The sequence below is a fragment of the Osmerus mordax genome, chromosome 24, assembly GCF_038355195.1.
Source record: "Osmerus mordax isolate fOsmMor3 chromosome 24, fOsmMor3.pri, whole genome shotgun sequence".
Lineage (NCBI taxonomy): Eukaryota > Metazoa > Chordata > Actinopteri > Osmeriformes > Osmeridae > Osmerus > Osmerus mordax.
In genome coordinates, this window is record NC_090073.1 from 9,626,880 (window position 1) to 9,648,146 (window position 21,267).

The 21,267-nt window shown below is 44.7% G+C and overlaps 6 protein-coding genes across 9 annotated transcripts; 3 read left to right on the top strand and 3 right to left on the bottom strand.

Annotated features, from left to right (window-relative positions):
* The first annotated feature begins 268 nt into the window (after positions 1 to 268).
* Positions 269 to 5,280, top strand: usp30 (ubiquitin specific peptidase 30). 2 transcript variants are annotated; one of them, XM_067227621.1, is made up of 13 exons: positions 269 to 359; positions 1,259 to 1,368; positions 1,469 to 1,651; positions 1,933 to 2,036; positions 2,153 to 2,251; positions 2,353 to 2,395; positions 2,696 to 2,790; positions 3,105 to 3,164; positions 3,338 to 3,424; positions 3,627 to 3,707; positions 3,854 to 4,070; positions 4,265 to 4,364; positions 4,718 to 5,280. In XM_067227621.1, the coding sequence occupies exons 1-13, from the start codon at positions 289 to 291 to the stop codon at positions 4,995 to 4,997; spliced, it is 1,530 nt and encodes a 509-aa protein (XP_067083722.1). In that variant the 5' UTR covers positions 269 to 288; the 3' UTR covers positions 4,998 to 5,280. The 2 variants fall into 2 exon arrangements, with proteins under 2 accessions (XP_067083722.1, XP_067083723.1); XM_067227622.1 differs by having other exon boundaries at positions 4,745 to 5,280.
* A 763-nt stretch (positions 5,281 to 6,043) lies between these two features.
* Positions 6,044 to 10,654, bottom strand: alkbh2 (alkB homolog 2, alpha-ketoglutarate dependent dioxygenase). Of its 3 annotated transcripts, none has more exons than XM_067227624.1 (5): positions 10,591 to 10,654; positions 7,822 to 7,970; positions 7,161 to 7,470; positions 6,808 to 7,006; positions 6,044 to 6,519 (listed from the first exon to the last, which is right to left on the bottom strand). In XM_067227624.1, the coding sequence occupies exons 2-5, from the start codon at positions 7,822 to 7,824 to the stop codon at positions 6,144 to 6,146; spliced, it is 888 nt and encodes a 295-aa protein (XP_067083725.1). In that variant the 5' UTR covers positions 7,825 to 7,970; positions 10,591 to 10,654; the 3' UTR covers positions 6,044 to 6,143. The 3 variants fall into 3 exon arrangements, with proteins under 3 accessions (XP_067083725.1, XP_067083726.1, XP_067083727.1); XM_067227625.1 differs by lacking the exon at positions 10,591 to 10,654 and adding an exon at positions 8,180 to 8,209; XM_067227626.1 differs by lacking the exons at positions 7,822 to 7,970; positions 10,591 to 10,654 and adding an exon at positions 7,687 to 7,753.
* unga (uracil DNA glycosylase a) lies at positions 7,888 to 11,141 on the top strand. Its single transcript, XM_067227623.1, has 7 exons — positions 7,888 to 8,101; positions 8,481 to 8,690; positions 8,804 to 8,899; positions 9,296 to 9,393; positions 9,865 to 9,953; positions 10,563 to 10,741; positions 10,992 to 11,141. Exons 1-7 carry the CDS (start codon positions 8,003 to 8,005, stop codon positions 11,130 to 11,132), a joined length of 912 nt encoding a protein of 303 aa, XP_067083724.1. The 5' UTR covers positions 7,888 to 8,002; the 3' UTR covers positions 11,133 to 11,141.
* A 34-nt stretch (positions 11,142 to 11,175) lies between these two features.
* pxmp2 (peroxisomal membrane protein 2) lies at positions 11,176 to 13,959 on the top strand. The gene is made up of 6 exons (XM_067227629.1): positions 11,176 to 11,540; positions 11,714 to 11,835; positions 12,280 to 12,393; positions 12,572 to 12,734; positions 13,044 to 13,163; positions 13,263 to 13,959. Exons 2-6 carry the CDS (start codon positions 11,726 to 11,728, stop codon positions 13,329 to 13,331), a joined length of 576 nt encoding a protein of 191 aa, XP_067083730.1. The 5' UTR covers positions 11,176 to 11,540; positions 11,714 to 11,725; the 3' UTR covers positions 13,332 to 13,959.
* Positions 13,820 to 14,801, bottom strand: isg15 (ISG15 ubiquitin like modifier). Its single transcript, XM_067227628.1, has 2 exons — positions 14,683 to 14,801; positions 13,820 to 14,531 (listed from the first exon to the last, which is right to left on the bottom strand). Exons 1-2 carry the CDS (start codon positions 14,778 to 14,780, stop codon positions 14,042 to 14,044), a joined length of 588 nt encoding a protein of 195 aa, XP_067083729.1. The 5' UTR covers positions 14,781 to 14,801; the 3' UTR covers positions 13,820 to 14,041.
* Positions 14,802 to 15,338: 537 nt separating this feature from the next.
* On the bottom strand, positions 15,339 to 21,182 carry tmem175 (transmembrane protein 175). The gene is made up of 10 exons (XM_067227937.1): positions 20,925 to 21,182; positions 20,622 to 20,660; positions 20,425 to 20,522; positions 20,286 to 20,337; positions 20,157 to 20,192; positions 19,803 to 19,886; positions 18,975 to 19,139; positions 18,514 to 18,592; positions 17,952 to 18,087; positions 15,339 to 17,691 (listed from the first exon to the last, which is right to left on the bottom strand). The coding sequence occupies exons 1-10, from the start codon at positions 21,120 to 21,122 to the stop codon at positions 17,019 to 17,021; spliced, it is 1,560 nt and encodes a 519-aa protein (XP_067084038.1). The 5' UTR covers positions 21,123 to 21,182; the 3' UTR covers positions 15,339 to 17,018.
* Positions 21,183 to 21,267: the final 85 nt, after the last annotated feature.

The window sequence follows — 21,267 nt, forward strand, 5'->3', positions numbered from 1 at the left end:
TATATATAAAAGCCTTTATATGTGTATGTATACCACATATACATACCCTATGTGTATGTATATGTGATTTATGTATGTATGTCGGTTAGGTGTATAAGTGTATATTTGTATAAGCTACTGAATGACCTAAATTTAAAGTATCCATCCATCCATATATATCTATGGTTGTCTTGACGATGACGCTTGCGAATATAACTTTTCTTGGTACGTCTTCGTAAACAATCCGCCAAAACCAGGACGCTTGTTTAAAGTTCCCAATGGCGAGGTGTGATAATGGTATAACTCAGAATGGCGTGGTGCAGGCAAGAGACATCTGAAAATCTTATCCGGGAGTTTCTGAGGTCTGGGTCCACTGTCAGGTTAGACCTAAATGACATTTTACAAAAATACATTGTAGACACTATACCACTCAATGGATAGAGAAAAATAATCCACTTGCTTCAAAAAAGCTAACTAGCTAGCAAGCTAGCTAACTGTGTCTGTGCACTGCATGGACGTAGTAGTACACAAGTATGTGTAGTACTGGTAGCTTGCTAAAAACAAACGGACCGATTGGGTGGTCTAGCTATTTTCAAACCTAGCTAGACAAGCCATCTAGTTAGCCGGTATTCGTTGTCATAGACAATGGTGTTTGTCTGTTTGAAATCAAATGACGGCTGTATGAAAGCTTTTTAGCGTCATAAAATACTTACTATAACAAAAGACAGTTAACCAGACTTTATACAGTACTATCTAAAAGTGTTGGAATCACCTCAAATTAATGGTTTCGTCGTGCTAGCTAGTAACCTACAGTTAGCTTCTGCGCATTGTGACTTTGTGTTGTGCGTAGTGAACTGGCAGATCTAGCTAAATTTTGTGTAATCAGGTCTGGGATCATGAGATGCAAACTAAAACGATTTAATCTCACATTAACAATACATAAACTAACTATCGTTTCATTGATACATTCACACTTATCAGATTTCTCACCTTTGTAAAACGACACTGTACATACATTTTTGAAAACGATTTAAATGACCCTGGAGCAACTGGTGTTAGCTAGACAGTACGTTTAAAATGTACTCAGCGCCAGTCTGGGAGCGTGCGGTCTGTTTGATCATCGACAGATGTAGTTGTAAGCTACAGGGCAGGGGAGCATGAAGGTGAAGATTTAGGCGAGCAGAGATCCTGTTACACTGGCCCTTATTCGTATTGTGTGCGCGCCAGCAAATCTCATCAAGGTAACGTTGTCAGTTGCATCGCTCATCTCAACTTTCAGAAACAAGATGATGAAAAATTGGGGAGTCATCGGCGGGATTGCGGCAGCCATGGCAGCCGGAGTTTATGTTTTATGGGGACCAATAACAGACGGCAAGAGGAGGAAGAGGGGTAAGACGGGGAGGGATTCCCCAGATAAACCTGTAACGCGTTTATTTTTGTTTGTTGGTGAGGTAAGGACCTTAACGACAACCGTCCACCCCTCTCCCAGGTATGGTGCCTGGCTTGCTGAACCTGGGGAACACCTGCTTCCTGAACTCGCTGCTCCAGGGCTTGGCAGCCTGCCCTTCGTTCATCAAATGGCTGGAGAAGAGTACTCACCGGACAGGAGGATCCGAGGGAGAGCCGGAGAAGGACCACGAGCTGTCCAGCACCCTCCTGGAACTCCTCACAGGTCTGTCATGGGTGCTGGAGGCCTCTGTTAGTCCTCTGAGCCTGTGTCATGGGTGCTGGAGGCCTCTGTTAGTCCTCTCAGCCTGTGTCATGAGTTGAGGTACAGGTACAGCTCGGTGGTAGAGCGTTTCACTGTAAATGTAGATGCCGTAGGTTCAAATCGCTCTTAGTATGTTGGTTTTGTTATTACATAATAATTTCTGCTTTCATTAGAAGTCCAGAAGGACAGGACCTGTAGGGAGATGTTGAGCTTGACTGTGATGGCGATGTTGTCGTCTGCAGCTCTGTCGAGCGACGGCCCCGCGGAGGAGGACCTGCTGGACGCCGGCTGCCTCCTGGATGTTCTCAGGCTCTACCGCTGGCACATCGCCTCTTTCGAGGAGCAGGTGAGCAGCCGGATACACGCCCTCTGTGCTGCCGGATGATGTCATTGGCGGGTGCCGATGTGATTGGTGCAGATGTGACGATAACGTGAGTTTCGTGTCTCCTGTGTCGTCTCCAGGACGCCCATGAACTCTTCCACGTGCTCACGTCCTCCCTGGAGGAGGAGCGAGACCAACGACCTAAAGTAGCCCCCCTCTTCGACATGCAGTCCCTTGAGGCAAGCTATCCCCCATCCCACCCCTCCTCCCCCACCCCTCCTCCTCTCTGAATCTATGCTTTTGGAATCTGATCTGTTCCGTTTCTCTCCCCTGGAATCAGAGCGTGCCAGATGTGGAACAGACGCTGCACTGTAGAAGTCGAGGTAAGGAGGTTCACGTGCCGCCATCACGTCTCCTCACGCAGTCTGGCTTCATAATACCATCCTAGGTGTCTAGTTGGGTGATAAATACACTTCGGCCCAGTTTCTTAGACCATGGATCAAGCCTAGTTCTAGCCTCAAATCTTTTCATTGGAGATCTTCATAGAATTGTTCTCTTACTTTGAGACAAGGCTTAATCCATGTCTGGGAATCTGGGCTTTCATGTTTTGAGCCAGGGTAGCAGATAATCTACAAGAGTAGTTTTTGAGGAATTGTTTTTAAACGCAATGGTTTTCCTTCTAGGTCCGCTACACCCTATACCGAGCCCTTGGAAATCTCAGCTTCCCTTCCATGGCCGGCTTACCAGCAACATGGCATGCAAGCGATGTGAACAGCAGGTGGCGCGTTTTAACATTTACATTACATTTAGTCATTTAGCAGACACTCTTATCCAGAGCAACCTACAGTAAGTACAGGGACATTCCCCCGAGGCAAGTAAGGTGAAGTGCCTTGCCCAAGGACACGTCATTTTGCACTGCCGGGAATCGAATCAGCAACCTTCTGATTACTAGCCCGATTCCCTAACCGCTCAGCCATCTGACCCCCCTTTATGATATGAAAAGAGACTGAATGTGTTGGCTGTGCAGACTTACTGTTGTTGACACAGACGTGTGTTTGTGCTGTCTTCTGTCTCGTACTCTCTTCTTTGCAGAGTCCAGTGAGATACGACTCATTCGATAGTCTCTCTCTATCGATTCCTTCGCCTCACTGGGTGAGTGAAATACACTAGGTGTTAGGGAAGTGAAACATCACCACAAGCAAGTCACACAATCGAATGTTTGTACAACTTCCTCCTTCAAATCCCACTGTAAAATCAGCCGTCTGTTGTACTGCCAGTTGGGAGGGTGTTTGGTTTGGAGGGCTGATGGGCTGTTTGTTCTAAAGGGAAGGCCTGTTTCCTTGGATCACTGTCTCCAGCACTTTATCTCCTCAGAGACCATTAAAGAGGTGGAGTGTGAAAACTGCACTAAGGTACTTTTATCTTTTATACAACTATTATATTGTCTGTATCATGAAAGGCTGGTAGTCCCATATGGTGTGTTTTGTTTTAAACCTTTTATAGGATCATTTTCCGTAAGACATCCTTGAGTGTTTTGAAAGGTGTTCCCAAATAAAATGCATTATTATTATTATTATTAATACTGATGTTTTTGTTGTGGCTGGACTTCCTCAGCTTCAACACAGTGCCTCAGGGAACAGGCAGGTTCTGGTAAGCCAGAGGACCACGTTCATCAAACAGCTCAAACTGGGAAAGGTAAAAGAGCTTTGTCACTTTCCAGGACTATCTGTTCCTTTTTTTCCAGGACTATCTGTTCCTTTGTTTGTTATGTCAACGGTTTTAAGCTTGCCATCTGGCTTCACGTCACCACTGTCCGTCATTCTCCCTCCCCCCCCTCCCAGCTTCCCCAGTGTCTCTGCATCCACCTGCAGAGGCTCACCTGGTCGAACGAAGGGACGCCCATTAAGAGACAGGAGCACGTGCAGTTTACAGAGTACCTGTCCATGGACCGCTACAAACACCACTCTAGCATGCAGAGGCAGCAGCACAGCCAGGGTTCCCCCAGGACCAGCCAGCCAGACAACTCAGGGGGGGCCGTGGAGAAGGACCTCACTGCTGGTAGGTCAAACACTAACCATGTCCGAGTGGTCTTTAGTCGTGTTGGGTTTTTTTTCTTTTTCTGTTGTGTGGATGAAGTTCGGATTAACCGGTTCAGCGTTGGAGTTGCTGAACAACTCAGAGGGCCTCATTAGTTTACGCTTGTTTATGAGGGACAAAAATGTATTTGATTGACATCACCTGCGTCCACTCAGGTGCAGAGCACCTCAACAACAATAAGCCCCTGTCCAATGGAACTTCCTTCCTTCGTTCACCTGGTCTGAACCCACAACTCAACTTTACCTACGACTACAGGTAAACAGCCCCGACTACTTAAAGCTGTAGATGTAGATTCAACATAGATTCATAGATCACATTTAAAGGAAAGAAATATTCATGATTTTTCAGAGTTTGAGATCTCTAGATTCACTGATCTCTAGATTCAAGGGAGTCAGTTGGCTGAGCGGTGAGGGAGTCGGGCTAGTAATCAGAAGGTTGCCAGTTCGATTCCCGGTCATGCCAACTGACGTTGTGTCCTTGGGCAAGGCACTTCACCCTACTTGCTTACAGTAAGTACAGGGACAGGAATGTCCCTGTACTTACTGTAAGTCGCTCTGGATAAGAGCGTCTGCTAAATGACTAAATGTAAATGTGTTCCCTCTCGTAAGTGGCATACCACACCCTTCCCTCCCCAGCACTTCGGAGTACCTGTTCCAGCTAATGGCTGTGCTGGTCCACCATGGTGACATGCACTCGGGACACTTTGTCACGTACCGTCGGAGCCCCCCCCCGGCTCGCTGCCCCTCCCCCGTCAGCTCCCAGTGGCTCTGGGTGTCGGATGACTCGGTCCGCAAGGCCAGCCTGCAAGAGGCCCTGTCCTCTAACGCCTACCTCCTGTTTTATGAGCGCGTGCGGCGTCTCGGCCCAGCCAGGCTGTCGGATGAGTAGGCCCCAAAGCCTGGACACTCTCTTACTCATACTACCCCAGCCTGGTCACTCTCTTACCCATACTACCAAAGCCATGTGTGCCACAGAACACGGTTCCCCTCCGTAACTGTATTTCTCCACCCCCCCCCCCCCCCCCCTCCTCCCTCATCAGTCTACCTGTAGGATTGTACCTTTTGCCTGCTGTCTTGCAAGGGAAGTTACTTTTTTATTTTTACCACTGATAAATGTGAGTTGTATCATAGATGTCTATAAGACAGAGTTTATGATGACCCACTTGTCATGTATTTTAATACGAGGAATTTCAAATCAAAAGGTTCTGATTAGGTGGAACTTGATTCCAAAGATTGCATACCTCGGGGGGTTAATAAAACTGTATGGTGAAACATATCTCATATCTCTGATAATGTCAATAATCACTTATCTCTTCTGTCTTTGACAGATGGAATTACTTTTGGCGTTGACGTTGGGTTTTACATTTCTGAGACTAAGGTAGCTCATGTAGGGCACCTCTGTCTGGGGGGGAGACAAGGACATCAATACAAATTCATGAAAGTCAATTACGGATTAATGCACATCAGTGTCCTTTGCTATTGTCATCTGATATGTCATTCTAAATCTATAGCATTATGTGTATACAATGTATTTAAAGATGTGTCTCTCTTGACTCTGCTGCTGAATCTCATATTTTTCTAATTGTACGATAAGAGAATCACTATACAGACATAGCTTCACTTCAAATTAGTCTTGTTCATGTAACAGAATGATGGTTTTGAACTGATTGAAGGGCATTGAACTAACCTGACCACTGCCAAAGGGTTTGATGTTATCTAAACTGTATACAGCTGTTCTTGGCGTACTGTACACAACAAAAGAATGACATTTTTTGACATTGTCCAATAATTGTATGAGACTAGACTGCATACCCATGCCCTCTAAATATTTGTCGGTGAACTTGCACTAATGTATATTTAAGATGTGTGTGTTTGCGCGTGAGATATTCAGAATGTGACTTGTTTTCATAGATTTAAATATAAATAAATGAACTAAACAATTCCTTGACTGCATGTATGTATTGCACATATTCGGCACGCACGCACCCTGCCAATCCAGACTAACGAGAAGGTAAATAAGCAGGAGGGAAACGTGCTAGGACTGATAAGCTGAAGAGTGTCTCCTGTCAGCCACCGTAGCGAGAGCTCTCCCAGGGGCGGAGCCTCCCTTGCGGTCCAGTAGGATGCGTCTGAAGGTGAGGTTGATGCGGGGAGCGAGGATGCTCCTGCGAGCGGGCAGGCTGTGGTACCAGAGTGTGTTGGTGGGCGGGTTCATCAGGAGCAGGCTGCCATGAGAGAGCTGCAGCTTCACCGGGTCGAGCCTGCGCCGGCAACGTTTCCCCCGTGCGTCCCTGTGGCGGAATATGAAGTCCCGCGCCGCTCCCAGAGACACCGATGCGATGGGGGAGAGAGGGTCCAGTTCCCTCTCGTCGTCTCTGTGCTCGCCCATGTGGTCGCGTCCATCTTTATACCTGTCGGAGACGATAGAGAGGGAACGGCATAGGACAGGGGTGTTCAACCCTGATTCTTGGGGTCAGGGGCGCCGTATAGGGGGGAAAAGTTAGGACAATTCCAAGGGCCCCTGATTGACAGGGGCCCCCAAAAATAGAATAACTAATATAAATGTTTTTTTGTTTTTTTTTCATGGTGGTCAACTGTCCTGTATGTTCTAGATGTGTCTCTGCTTCCACAGACCTTGATAACAACCCATTTGAAACTAACAATCTGTCTTTTAAGACCTATTCTACTTCAACACTCACCTGTTAATCAGGACAAAGTTGAAGGTTTGTCCCGTAGCCTTGGTTACAGCATCTTGGATGTCCTCCAGGGTTGGAGTCCAGGGTTTGGCCGTGTGTCTCACTCCAGAGTAGGTGTAGGTCAGTCCTGGATCCCCGTATGTCGCCTGCATCCTGGGAACACTGTAGACCTTGCCGAACACCTGAACCGTGGCTTCATCACCTGATGTGTTTTTTTTTAAAGTTGAATAAACCAAGAAACAGTGAATCATGGTGGACTGACTCAGTAGCGAAACAAAAAAATGAGATGGGATGGGAGCCCCCCAAAAATTACATTCTGGAAACGCCCCTGGACTGTGTATTAGGCCCGTGCATACCTGTGAGATATACCACCTCTTCTTCCAGTTTTTTGAACAGGCGATCAGCTTCTTCTTTGGTAAAGAGTAAAGCGTAGTCGCAGTCTAGTCCCTCCGCTTCAATCTTCCGCCAGGGAACCGGTTGAGAAAACTCCGCGAGGTCTTCCTCCCCTGCATGTTTCACGTCCTCCGATATGCACTCGCTTTTGTCGCTCTCCAGCTTTAACGGCGACCTCACCGCTTCCGTCCGCTGTACAGCTGCGGTCCGCTGTGCGTGAGAACGCTTCCTCGTCATGAATGTATCCATTAGTGACGTGCACATCAAAAGGACCTGTCATTGCAATGGTAGTTAACTTAGAACATTTTAGCGCCATAAGACTGCACCTTGACAATGGGTTAAGCCGTACAATAAATTTAAATGCATTCAGAATTTAGGACAAGAAAATTCAAGATCTTAAAACTGCATCAATTCAGATCCAAACTAATCTGAAGTTAACTAAAAAATTACTTTATGATTATATGCACGCAAACGTATGTTTCTACGCACGTTTTATATTAGGAACTTTGACTTAGTTGCTGCAGTCAAAATCCAATGTTTACCCAAAACCTTTCACTCTTTTGTAAAGCACTTTGAGCTGCAATTCTTGTATGAAAAGTGCTATATAAATAAAGTCTTACTTACCATTCATAAACGTATCCCTGCGACGTCATAGCGCGCGAAAATAATCCTCTGCGTAAATTCTTCAAAAGGGTTTGATGAACGTGGACGCCTGCAGCTAGCTGGACACGTCTTGGTTTCTGCTGTTTCGGAGTCAAATTATTACCCGGCAACTGAAAGAGAAGGCGAAAGCAGAAAAGGGCTAATGAGAATGATAGGTCAGAAAACTATCAATTCGTTTTTCACGCCTGTTTCGAAAAAGAGAAATACAGACAAGCTAAATGGAGACACCAAGGATGAGCATGTAAGTTAGGAATGTCTCGCGGTCGCTGGCTCTTTCTAGCAAATACTATTTGGGGGCGTGGTTCTTTGCAGTATTTACCTGGTTATGATTATAATCTTTACATGGAATAAAACAAACAATGTTGAAGTTTCTGTCTTGCCAGAAAGCAGTCTATATTTTGGTTCGATTAGCAAGAGACTGACCAAATCACTGTTCTTATGGTCCCCGCCGTAACCAAAATTTTTTTACTAACCCGACAGGAAGTTGGTAATGTTCAAGAGCTGCAGCGGTTAGAAAGTCCCTAACTATGTTTGCATCGTCTGTGAGACGCTCACCGAGGAAATTGTTAAATGTGACATGTCCAGTTTCACAAAAGTCTTGCCTTTCCCCAACTACAAAGGTTGGCCAGAATAAGAAGCTGAAGACATCTGACGATAAGGCGGCTTCTTCGTCATCTTATCGTCTGAGCCCAGAACAGCTCGAGCGAATCGCTCAAAACAAGAAAGCGGCTCTGGCGAAGCGCGAGCTCGGCAGCCAAACACCGGAAGGATTTGGGGAGAGCTGGCAAAAGGCGTTAGGAGCAGAGTTTTCAAAGCCCTATTTCAACAAAGTAAGATTATGAACTAACGCAGACTTGTCATTTCACGGTGTTTCTGCTGATAAATGCAAAGACACGTTACGGGGCAGTATTGGCTAATCTTCCCCGTTTCAACATTCCCGTAGTTGATGTCCTTCGTTGCAGAGGAGAGGAGAAAACACACCGTCTACCCGCCCCCCGACCAGGTGTTCACCTGGACACAGGTGTGCAGCATTCAAGATGTAAGTATGTGATTCTGTCAGGTATGTCTGACTGACACACCTAACTGACCTGACCACGTTATGCCTGCATAGTGTGTCACATGACACAGCTGAGCTGTGTCACATGACACAGCTGAGCATGCCAACACCCTTCTACACCAGTCAAAAAAGTCAAGAGAAGGTTCAATAATACAATTCAATAACAAACTTTTTGTATAGACACAAAGTGTATACAAAAAAAAAAAATACACTTGCTGTATTCAGACTGCCTGTAACCTAGAGAATGAGAGATTCTCAAGACTAGTTTTTCTTGGAAACGGTGACCAGATGGGTGGAGCTCATTAGATTTATCTTTCAGCGTCGATGAGGAGTGTAGTTTTTGACTCAATCTCGACCTGTTTGTCTTCTCCACCGCAGGTCAAGGTGGTGATTCTTGGCCAGGATCCGTACCACGGTCCCAATCAAGCCCATGGGCTGTGCTTCAGTGTGCAGACACCTGTCAATCCTCCACCGAGGTACACACACGTTCCACTGAGGAACCCTTGAGTTACACAGAGGAACCGTCACTTGACGCTAGCAGCCAACAGCTGTCGCAACACATCCGCAAACTATCCCTTTATGTGAGGAGTCAGGTGGCTGAGCGGTTAGGGAATCGGGCTAGTAATCTGAAGGTTGCCGGTTCGATTCCAGGGCATTGCAAAATGACGTTGTGTCCTTGGGCAAGGCACTTCACCCTACTTGCCTCGGGGGAATGTCCCTGTACTTACTGTAAGTCGCTCTGGATAAGAGCGTCTGCTAAATTACTAAATGTTATGCAATCCCCCATTGCCCATTTTTTCCCTCAGAGTTTTCCTGGGAGTTTTCCCTTGTCTACCTTTTGAGGGTTTAGATTGGTTGAAGTGCAGTTCTATGGGGCGTATGTGAAGCCCTCTGTGACATTGCTTGTAAAAAAGGGCTATACTCATACATTTGATTTGATTTTTCAGCTTGTTGAACATGTACAAAGAATTGTCCTCCGACATAGAGGGCTTCCATCACCCTGGGCATGGAGAGCTGACAGGATGGGCGCAACAAGGTACTGCTGAACATGTGAATGTGCTGATAACTAGTGGGGGTCAGATGGCTGAGCGGTTAGGGAATCGGGCTATTAATCAGAATGCCAGTTTGATTCCCGGCCGTGCCAAATGACGTTGTGTCCTTGGGCAAGGCACTACACCCTACTTGCCTCGGGGGAATGTCCCTGTACTTACTGTAAGTCGCTCTGGATATAAGAGCGTCTGCTAAATGACTAAATGTAAATAACTCTTGGACATAGACACATCAATACAAGTCACCTCTCCATACCATGAACAGTATGATCACATTATATAGCTGAATCACCTCATTGTCTGTGCTGTAAGTTTGTCGCTCTCTCCCCTCCCCCTCTCTTTCTCCCCTCCCCCCTCTCTTTCTCCCCTCCTCCCCTTTCTTTCTCCCCTCCCCCCCTTTCTTTCTCCCCTAACCCTCCCCTACCTTCCCCTCACCCCCCCCTCTCACCTCCTCCCCTACCTTCCCCTCACCCCCCCCCCTCTCACCTCCTCATCGCCCCCCCGCCTCTCTCTCCCCCTCATCCCCCTCTCTCTCTCCCCTCCCCCCTCTCTCTCCCCCCCTCTCATCTCTCCCCCCTCTCCCGTCCTCACCCCAGGAGTGCTGCTGCTAAACGCTGTGCTCACCGTGCGGGCTCACCAGGCTAACTCCCACAAGGACCAGGGCTGGGAGGTGCTGACTGATGCAGTGATCCGCTGGCTCAATGACAACCTGCAGGGGCTCGTCTTCATGCTGTGGGGGTCCTACGCACAGAAGAAAGGAGCAGCTATCGATAGGGTTAGATTATATAAATACAATTAGATATAGTGAATTCATCTAATTACATATCTGTTCTGATAGTTAGTTTGTTTATACAGTATCTCATACACATCTGCTGTGATGTGTAGCGATGATCAAACACAGTATCTGTAATGGTTTGCATGACAGCACTATTTGCATGTCGCTTTGCATCAAAGCGTGTAGTGAATGAATACATGTAAACGTTAAGTCTTCTAACCTCTAGCAACGGTACTCTTATGTTCGGTAGAAGCGTCACCACGTCCTCCACTCCGTGCATCCCTCTCCGCTGTCGGCACACCGAGGATTCCTCGGTTGCAAGCACTTCTCCAAGACCAACGAGCTGCTGAAGAAATCTGGGAAGCAACCGATAGACTGGACCGCACTTTGAGATTTGGATTTGAAATGCGAATACTAGCAACTTGTCTGCTAGCTACTGACCAAACCGTATAAGCTTACGTTTTCCTTCTTGTGTCTTTGCATTTTTGCGGAGTTTTCCGCCACACTATGGAGAGTTAGTTGGGGTGGGTGTTAATGTGCAAACTGGAACTACATGGACATCTGTTTACATTTTATTTTAAGGCTCATGGTAATACAGCTGGTTGGAAGTGCTAAAGTGGTTAGGTGAACCCACCGCTGCAGACGGGAAATAAGTAGACTCATTTTTATATACTCTTACATTGGTTTATGGTTTTGTACTTCCAAATAAATATCTAACGTACTTCCGTATCGTTTCTAATTGGCGTTCGGTCCTCAACGGCTGTCAAATCAGACACAAAAGAAGGCGTGCTGTGTTGGCGTAAGTGTGCGACGCTGGGCTGGCTAGCCATGTTGGTAGCAGGCAGGTTCAATGAGTTTCAAGTAAAGATACAGATCAGCTGCGAGGCATTAGACCTGCTACTTAGTCAATAACTTGTAATTATCAAGCTAGCTAGTCAAATTGTACATCTATATATTGTTATTGTTTTATAGCCGACATAAACAATGCCTGTTGAAAGTTTGCCAATTCGACAGTCGTCCTTCCATGTTCGGTTGCTGCAACAGTATCTGGGTTTGCTGAAAAATTACCCCATCCTCACCAAATCCGTAACGAGGTTAGTAGGTTAAAGTAGTTGGCCAGGTGGCTAGAATGCATTGTATGAGCTAACTAGTTAGCCAGCCACATCTGTGAAAAGTGACATTTAGCTGCAACTTTGCTGCTGTTTGTAGTCAAACAGGTTTGCTTCATTATTTTTTACGGGTTTCTCACCCAATGTTGTTCATTAATTGGCTAATTGTATGGTAAAACTGTTAACGAATTTATTTATGTCTACCATTAAAGCTACTGACTTGATTGTACCCTAAAAGTAAACACGCGTAGTCTCTTTCAACATGGACCTTTTAACCTTTCTCTGGTTGATTTAGCCAATCACCCTCGGCAGTGAGAACCTCCCCTTGGCTTGACAGCACAGCCTCCGGAAGCATAATGACGATTTCAATACTTTTATTGTCCATATCTTACTTCTGCTTTAACATAAATATTGATTTTGCCTCTGCAGTGGCATACTCTCAGCGTTGGGAAACATCCTGTCACAAACGTTAGAGGCAAGAAAAAAGACGAAGGATTTGAAAAAGATTGACATTACTGGACCTACTCGATATGCCATTTATGGGTAAGCAACAAAAAAAAAGACATTTCCAGAGGTCCCACTGACAGGATGTTCCTATATAGCCTAAATCTTAACATAAATTACTAATTTCTATATTTCTGCATTGCCATGAGGAGCAACTGATATGTGGTCAGATGATTTGGTGTCAATGGTCAGTTTATTGGATCCTGTGTGGCTTTAGGCTTTTTGTCACAGGGCCAGTGAGCCATGTCTTCTACCAGCTCATGGAGGTCCTGATGCCTGCGTCTGAGCCTTACTGTGTGGTCAAGCGCCTGTTGCTGGATCGGCTCGTCTTCGCCCCTGCCTTCCTGATGCTGTTCTACTTTGTCATGAACATCCTGGAGGTCGGCTTTACACTCAACCCATCTCCCACTCTCTCCCGCCCTACTCTCTCCTCACTCCCTCAACTCTCTCTCCTCACTCCCTCAACTCTCTCTCCTCACTCCCTCAACTCTCTCTCCTCACTCCCTCAACTCTCTCTCCTCACTCCCTCAACTCTCTCTCCCCATCTCCTTTTTCTCTGGTCATTCATCATCACCTACTTCTCCCTCCCCATCGATCTCCTTCCTTTAGTGTCTGTTTTCACAACGTCATCAGATCTATTGAAAATGGTTGCTATGAAGAATGTTGTTTGACTTTTTAATGTTTCTCAGGGAAAGAGTTTATCAGACTTTGAGGGCAAAGTGAGAACTAGTTATTGGACTGCCTTGAAAATGAACTGGAAAGTGTGGACACCCTTCCAGTTTATCAACATCAACTACATACCTGTTCAGGTGAGCTTTTTACATAAGTGGCCTTTACTGGCACTCGTTGTGATGTGGTTTTGGATTGGTCTGACATGTTGTTTTCGTGGTTCACTTTTGTTTTCCCAGTTTCGAGTGCTGTTTGCCAACATGGTGGCCCTGTTTTGGTACGCTTACCTTGCGTCTGTGAGAAAGTAAAGTCGTCCAGGGCTGATCTATGCTGGCTGGAGAGGGCCTGGTTTCACACAACGCAACACAACTATAAAACATGCAATGACTTTAACTCATCTTAATCTACATACCATCTGAACCATTGTTTGTTAATGTGGTATTAGATAGGTCTCTGACACATTTTTGGTCGAGTACTTTTGTAAAGAAAATGTAATGAGTCACCGAGAACAAACTCTGTGCAAATTTCAGCTCAGGAGGCAAGTATTTTCTGCAGAATACGATGCATGTTTTTATTACATCCTGTCTGAAGTCTCAGTGGTGCTGTGGCAGTGTTGTGTTTTGTTTACTTACAGGCTGCCTTAATGCGAGTCTGTTTCAGGTCAAAGTTACACTGAACTACTACTGAACAGTTTCTAACCCAGACTTCCATCACGTTACCTTGTGATGCCATCTCAAGAAGTATGTCAAGACCATGTCGCCATTTTGTTATGGCTGACCATGAAGAGTACACATGCTGATCGTTATCCATTTTTAATTGTTACATTTCTTACTAACGTATTACAATGATTGGTTAATGTGGATAAACATTTGACATGAATAACGTTAAGGATTTCCTGCCTGTTACAAGGAGCTAAATATAGATTTTCAAACATCACTTTGACTAATTATTTCCAGAGTAAAAGGTAATATAATTTAAAATGTCACGTAAAAGATTGGGAAATATATTCCCCAAATACTCAGCCTCCCCTTAAACGGAGCGTCAGGTAAATTGTACTGTTAACTGCAACGTTATAGTCTGCCAGAGTCCTTCCGTCATCGAATTGCTTGCCTTCGTGGATCAGCCTCTGTTGATCGACGGGAACCCCCTCCTTGTTGTAGACCCTGGCTTTGAACTTGGTAACGGTCTCCCCAGGCGAGACATCGTAGACGCTTGTCTGACCTTTTTCATTCTTCAGGAACACCTGGAATGACGCGGGTTCGGGAGTCACCAGCAGCCACACTTTAGATCCAGAATGCAAGCCGTAAAAGCTCAAAACTTTGGAGTCGTCGCTGAGCTGGATCTTTTGCCCGTTTTCGCAGGTCAGTTTTATCCTGGCCACTGACAGGTTAAAGACTTCGGAGATGCGTTTCTTAAGATCCTTAACGGTTGCGTTCTGCTCCACGCTCAAGGGACGCGCTTCTCCACTCATCAATGTGACTACGAGATCCATAGTGAGAACTTGAAATCTGAAAAAAAAAGATTATAAACCAGATTTAATTAAAATACATGTTAGGATGATGTTAGGCTACTTAACACCTTACTTGTGAATAGTCGTATACAAATAACTAGTTTAGCCTATAAATGTACAAGACATGAAAAGGGATCCTTTTTTTTTACCTTAGTTGTTTTGACGAGTTCTGAGGATTGTTATGCTGAACAGCTGATGACACCGTTGACTGAGGTCTCTGCCAGTCCACAGCTGACAGGAGCGGCATATAAACCAAATGAGACTGCGTCACGCCCATCAATATAAGATTCGTTTTCCCTGAGTTCAATCGCTTTCCAAGTTTCGTTTTTCTTTCTCAAAAGCTGTTTTGTCCCGTGTGAGGGGATTTCCGGAATTCATAGGCCGAGTAACAGGGCTTGTTTACAATGTTACCTGTATAATTAGCCTATCACACAAGGCAATATTTTGTTATAATTTACAATGCCTCATTACATTTAATTGGAGATAACGTGACAATCTTATAGAAATTCTAGAAAGACTCATGAAATGGAAAGCATCCCAGGGAGGGGAATGACCATGCCTGATCTCAAGAGAAAACTATTTCTCTGGATGACATGACTGACTAAGTTTCACTTCACAAGATCGGATTCTGATTGAATCGCAGTAGCTCAATTAATACATTAATATAATATTTTGATCTGTGTGCGTGGGGGGTAAGGGGGGAAAATCCTATTTTGTGGAAGATTTTTCGTGACTAGGCTAATGACAGCTGACACTGTTGGATGCAATTTGTGTCAACACGCATAAACAAAACACAATCCAGAAGTTCATGAAATACGTAACAGTATATTATATTCACAATGTTACAAATATTTTCACGTTTAATTTGTTACAGGATATTTAGACATTAAAGTAGGCTATCGCAGGCAAACAAGTAGGCCTACGCATTCAGGTTAAAGTGCTTTGTGGATTTGATTATCCATGTCATCTTAATAAAACACGCACATCAAGCACAAAAGCAGCAAGACATTACCCCTCAGTTTCATGGCAAAATGAATTAAACAGTGGCCTCTTGTGGAAAACACCTGGCAAAAAAAAATCATTAAATATTTTACATGACATCCAATAGGGTCTACAACATTGCATTTAGAGTCGTTACTAAAATGTATGTCCTTTAACATTTAAATCACAATGGCCTCATTGATATGTAATGCCCTAATTTGTGGAAAATATTGACTCAGAAACTGTTGCGACAGGCAGTTTCTTCGACTCTATTACACACACCTTCTACCAAAACAGGAAGGAGAATTTTCTGTTGTACCACACCTCAGTGTTTATATATATATATATCTATGCCACACCTACTGTATATCACAGGGCGTTTCTTGGGATTTCCCAGAAGTAGATAGGGTAAGGTAGGCTCACTACATAGATGTCACTGTTGTTAGAATGCCCATGCACCTGTACATTCAGGTCCTGATAGCTGCTACAGTATACACTTTCACAACAGATTATTTTCCTTAAACTTCAAAACAATATCTTGAACAAAAACATAATATACAGTACGGGTACAATAAACGAGGATATGTGCAATTAAATTATCTGGTGGAGTGTGTACATCTCTAACAGATTTAAATTTCAACATGACGTTCAGTATCCTACACCTTTTCCTAGCTGTACTGTATAGGCTACAGTACAGAATGGCTTTCATTTGAGTGACTGAATATTTTTCACTCAGCACTGTGTTAAAAAGGAATATTTTAAACTGACTGTTCGCTACTGAACAATAAACCAGGCATTGTCAATTCTTTAAATGCAAGACATTTTAAATAATAAATAGCAGAGCCTTTGGTTGTGTTTTGTATCATTGCTACCTTTTGAAATTCAACATTCAAGACCAATTTAATTTCAGTTGATGACACTATGACCACTTGATGAGAATAGCATAGGTTTCATGTCACATTCTTCACATCAATGCTTGAAATTGAAAACCGAAAGTGGAACCTGGCCTGAAATGAATTCCAATGCAATCAGGAAATAAAACCTCAGCAGGCTCTTAAGTCTCACGCATTCGCCGTGAGTTTTTCGCCGAGCTGATAGCTGTCTCGAGTTATACAGAGTTAAATGCCACCTACCAGCCAATCAGACACATCGCCAGCATCTCCCCACCTCCCACCCCTTTCCCATGGCAGTCAGTGGAAGGGGTGTTAGGGGGGGAAAAATCCTCCCCATCATCTTCGTTTCTATCTTTTAACCAGCTAGCAAGCATTATTAACATTATTGGATGTGTCAAAGTGTGATTTAGAGCATGTAATCTACCCCGTAAACGAATATGAATGATTGAAAAAAATCCCCCGCTTGCAACTTTTCACCAGAAAGCATCTTTTGAAAGGGGCGGAACGAGGCTGAAACTGGCGTGTTTCGTTACGTTTTTAAGAAACGCTACTTGATTGACACCAAAGTTGCGTCAGGCCCATTTACGGCTTTGCTATCGGTGCATCGAAGGCTAAGTTACGAGAGCGTTAAACGGCATCCTGGCCTCGTCCTCTTCGTCCTCCAGGGTGCTCCTCTGGTCCGACCTGTCCGGACAGAAGACCAGGCGCAGCAGCGCAAGCCCACCGCGCACCAACAACCTCAACAACAGGAAAGCAAAAGGCACCGTGACTTGCATCAAGTGAAATATTGAAGCGCTGAACCGACTCAAAACGCACGTCACGAAAAATGTTCCGAGCGCGACGCACGGATACAGCGCCAGCTTGGCGAACATAAACGCGTGATCTCGACCTCCGTACCTGACATATGGGTGCAGTGTCTCGCGCTCGTTAAACAGAGCCGCGACCCAAATCGCCAGCTGGAACACGCCCGCGAAGAAAATGATAACGCAGCTAATCTGGATAGCTTCCAATTCGTTGCGGGAGTTGCAGGGGAACTCGTGGGTTAGGGTGTACGCTAGCGGAAGGCCTCCGACGAAGGCCAGTGATAAGGTGTTTAGCAAGCCCATGAAGCGCGTGGTCTTGGTGACATGGAGAAAGAGAGAGTGGTGGACAAACCACAGGAGGCCCACAGTGGCGAAGGAACCGAAGTAGGCCAGGTATTCTGGGCCGTAGTCCTGCAGGGCAGCTATCAGGCTGCCTCCATACTTCTTCTGTACCACACTGGGGGTGGGGACGTTGTCCTCGCTAGGGAAAACACACAAGGGATAATCATAAAAAAACAAGAAAGAGCGTCATTGCTGTTCAGTTTGCATAGATTATACTGTATATTACATACCAACATTGAGAAAAACGAACAAAGTCACATTATATGAAAAGTTTCTCGTGCACACGATAAAACCATGCTAATTACTACCCGAGTCTCCTGACTGGACCGAACATGAATTCATCCACCCCATCCCACCCCTCAACACATCCAGCCGCACACATACTACCAGGTCACGCACCATATATCCAAAATGAGGAGTGTGGCGACGATGGCGTAGACTCCGTCGCTGAAGGCCTCCACGCGCTCCTTGGTCAGCGGTTCGTTGGGGCGGTAGCTGTAGAACAACACCGAGTCTGGAGTCTCTTCCACTTGGCCTGAGGTAAACAACAAAAAACAAAATCCACTTTATAAAAGGGGGGTCAGATGGCTGAGCGGTTAAGGAATCGGGCTATTAATCAGAAGGTTGCCGGTTTGATTCCTGGCTGTGCAAAATGACGTTTTGTTCTTGGGCAAGGCACTTCACCCTACTTGCCTCGGGGGAAATGTCCCTGTATTTACTGTAAATCGCTCTGGATTAAGAGCGTCTGCTAAATGACTAAAATGTAAAACAAAAAAGAATCAGCCGAACAAATGGAATGTGTTCATTTAGCGGATGCTTCCAAAACAGTGTACGGGTTTGTTTTTTAATTGATTTTTTAGGGATACCATCTCTTGATCTGCAGTCAGATGCTGTACCACTGAGCTATACCTATGCCTCAAATGTTCTATTCACTTTCATTCAGCTGTATGGAGACACGTACCTATAGCCTTGCTACGACACCATTTCAAAGACTCTGTGATGTAGGGCAGGAAGATGACTACAGCTAGTATCACGTAGGACTGGAAAACAAAGAAAAACATTTACCGTTACATGAAGTCTTCCACCATGATCTGGTGGAATTCTTTGAGATTATGGTACTGAACTCCCTGTGACTTTTTTTAATCCAAAATATTTAGTAAACCTTTCAAAACTTGTTTTCAGACACAACAAAAATTCTGGGTTCATTTTTGTACTTTTTTCCAAAATATTTTTTCACACACACAGTGAAAAGTGTGTGTGAAACACATAAACACGTTTTACGGTACATCATTTACCACACACGTGGGTATACATGTAGATAACTACCGATCTCAACGCAGCCGTTTCAAACTGTAGTCCATCATTGTTTCAGAGAGAGCTTTGTAAACCCTGCATGGAGAACTAGCGATAACTTCTACCTACCAGCTGGAAGAAGATGAAAGAGAAGATGCTGGCGAAGAAGCACATGATGGGAACCCTCATGATGACTTTGAGGATGTGGTGCTTGTAGAACACCTGGTTTTCCGAGATCTGGATCTGGTCGTTCAGGAGGAACGGACGGCTGAAGCCGTACAACACTATAACTGACTGGGAGGAGAGGTGGAGGAGAGGTGGAGGGATGGAGGAGAGGTGGAGGAGGGATGGAGGAGAGGTGGAGGAGAGGTGGAGGGATGGAGGAGAGGTGGAGGAGGGATGGAGGAGAGGTGGAGGGATGGAGGAGGGATAGAGGAGAGGTGGAGGAGGGATGGAGAGGTGGAGGAGGGATGGAGGTATGGAGGAGAGGTGGAGGAGGTGGAGGAGAGGTGGAGGAGAGGTGGAGGACAGGTGGACAGGTGGAGGAGGGGTGGATAAAGGGATGCAGGAGAGGTGGAGAAGGTATGGAGGAGGTGGATAAAGATATGGAGGAGAGGTGGAGAAGGTATGGAGGAGAGGTGGAAAAGGGATGGAGGAGAGGTGGAAAAGGGATGGAGGACAGGTGGAAAAGGGATGGAGGAGAGTTGGAGAATGGGTGGAGGAGAGATAAAGGAGGGATGGAGTCGTGCATCAATGGGTAGAGGAAATAAACTAGTAGTCTAAAACTAAACAAAAGCATTTGTTTTTTTGTTTTGTTTTTATCTAGGATTTTTGTCTAATCATCAGTTAATCAGTGAAAGTACTGACATGAAAATGTATTTTTGTGTCGTAACAACAGTACACATACAGTACTGTATTATATGATAGTTCAGCCTCACTTGTTAGAAAGACTCTCACCTGAATCAGTCCAATCACCATGACACACGCACAGAACAGGAGGATTCCTAGGATATGCTCAGGAAAGGTTGCCATGAGAGAAAACTGTGGTGACAAAAGTAGCCTATATTTAATATCAAAATCATTAACCTCTTGATGCTCAACTGTGCATCTAATTTCGTTGTATTTTACATGAATTCACTTTTGAAACTAAAATAATACAATACAAAATGAGTCGACCTGGAGACACAGAGAGAATGTTTGGCATGTGTATTGTGGTATATACATCAAAACTTTAATTAATGAATAGGTTATATTTTTCTTATGGTTGGAAGTATACATTACAATTTTTCTACTATAGGTAGTTTGACTTACTGTGTATGGAAGAAATGTTATCAACATCATGCAGGCCTGAAATAAGCAAAATACAAACATAAACCACAAACCAATCAAATCTGAATGTATTTGTATATCTTAATAAAACGCCATTGTTTCGATTTTTACCAGATTGAGAAGTGCAAGGCAGTCATCAATACGCTCGATCACTTGAAACAACCTGTGACAACAGTAAAGACACAACTGATCAATTAAAAATGAGCCAATCAGATTGTGACCCAGGAGAGCTTGTCTGAATGGTTCTCACCTGATATGGGCGGCCCACGCCACACTGACTATCAAGAACGTCATCAAATAGACAGCGATTTTGGTTGAGAGTAGGGCTTGTAAACTCTCCTTTAGTTCCTAACAGAGAATAAAGGAACACGAACTCAGTAATACAGTATATATACATATGTATTTTTTTTTAATGCAATGTGATTTATTCAGTTCTACAACCGTTACCTCAGTATCTTCCACTTTTGTATGAGCAACAGGTAATATCTGAAAATACATTGATTTTCAGATTAGATACATTTGTGTGTGACATTTTGGTTGACGTTAATCCGATTTGTTGTAGAGGGCTACTAGTAGCTCTATATCTGCATGGGGCTCACCTATGAAAACATACTGTTAGTGCACAGAAAAACTGCTGTAGCATCGGTACCTTTCATCCATCATCTATACCTTGTATCATCCATTCATTTTAAGGGTGCCTTTCTAGCTGTGGTTATGTGAAATAATGTCAAATAAGCGTGTATTATTTACCATTACAGTGGCTATGATCGAAATAAGCGCGTCGCTATAAGCAAGTAGTCGGTGCGAAGACTGCGTGCTCGAGTGTCCCTCCCGTTCAAAAGGAGTAAGACTCCCGATAAACGAAGAGGCATGACTGTTTGTTCTTCTCTTCTCCATCTCTTCATCAACGTGATGTTCGATTATCTCATTGTCGACGTTTTCCCCCATAGCGACAAACGAGTCATGCAACAGACAACCCAAACGACAGTGAAAACATGCGGGCACAGTAGCTTTGTTTGCAAACAAGGATGACAGCTGACTGGAAGAGCGGGGTGAAGTCAGCCTCAACGGACAAGCTCATTTCCGGTTGATG

Bases quoted from the DNA above. Each gene is read 5' to 3' on its own strand.
- usp30 (XM_067227621.1), top strand. From the start codon at position 289: ATGGCGTGGTGCAGGCAAGAGACATCTGAAAATCTTATCCGGGAGTTT. The intron at 2,037-2,152 runs GTGAGCAGCCGG...TGTCGTCTCCAG, and splicing joins TCGCCTCTTTCGAGGAGCAG to GACGCCCATGAACTCTTCCA. The intron at 2,396-2,695 runs GTAAGGAGGTTC...TTTTCCTTCTAG, and splicing joins GCTGCACTGTAGAAGTCGAG to GTCCGCTACACCCTATACCG.
- alkbh2 (XM_067227624.1), bottom strand. The intron at 7,007-7,160 runs GTATGCACGGGC...AAAACACATCAG, and splicing joins AGAGGTGGTATATCTCACAG to GTGATGAAGCCACGGTTCAG. The intron at 6,520-6,807 runs GTGAGTGTTGAA...CGTCTCCGACAG, and splicing joins AACTTTGTCCTGATTAACAG to GTATAAAGATGGACGCGACC.
- unga (XM_067227623.1), top strand. From the start codon at position 8,003: ATGAGAATGATAGGTCAGAAAACTATCAATTCGTTTTTCACGCCTGTT. The intron at 8,102-8,480 runs GTAAGTTAGGAA...CCAACTACAAAG, and splicing joins GAGACACCAAGGATGAGCAT to GTTGGCCAGAATAAGAAGCT. The intron at 10,742-10,991 runs GTTAGATTATAT...TATGTTCGGTAG, and splicing joins AAGGAGCAGCTATCGATAGG to AAGCGTCACCACGTCCTCCA.
- pxmp2 (XM_067227629.1), top strand. From the start codon at position 11,726: ATGCCTGTTGAAAGTTTGCCAATTCGACAGTCGTCCTTCCATGTTCGG. The intron at 11,836-12,279 runs GTTAGTAGGTTA...TTGCCTCTGCAG, and splicing joins CTCACCAAATCCGTAACGAG to TGGCATACTCTCAGCGTTGG. The intron at 12,735-13,043 runs GTCGGCTTTACA...AATGTTTCTCAG, and splicing joins TTGTCATGAACATCCTGGAG to GGAAAGAGTTTATCAGACTT.
- isg15 (XM_067227628.1), bottom strand. From the start codon at position 14,780: ATGCCGCTCCTGTCAGCTGTGGACTGGCAGAGACCTCAGTCAACGGTG. The intron at 14,532-14,682 runs GTAAAAAAAAAG...TTTTTTTTTCAG, and splicing joins AACTCGTCAAAACAACTAAG to ATTTCAAGTTCTCACTATGG.
- tmem175 (XM_067227937.1), bottom strand. From the start codon at position 21,122: ATGGGGGAAAACGTCGACAATGAGATAATCGAACATCACGTTGATGAA. The intron at 18,088-18,513 runs GTACGTGTCTCC...TGTTTACCTCAG, and splicing joins GTGTCGTAGCAAGGCTATAG to GCCAAGTGGAAGAGACTCCA. The intron at 17,692-17,951 runs GTGCGTGACCTG...TGTTTTCCCTAG, and splicing joins CTCCTCATTTTGGATATATG to CGAGGACAACGTCCCCACCC.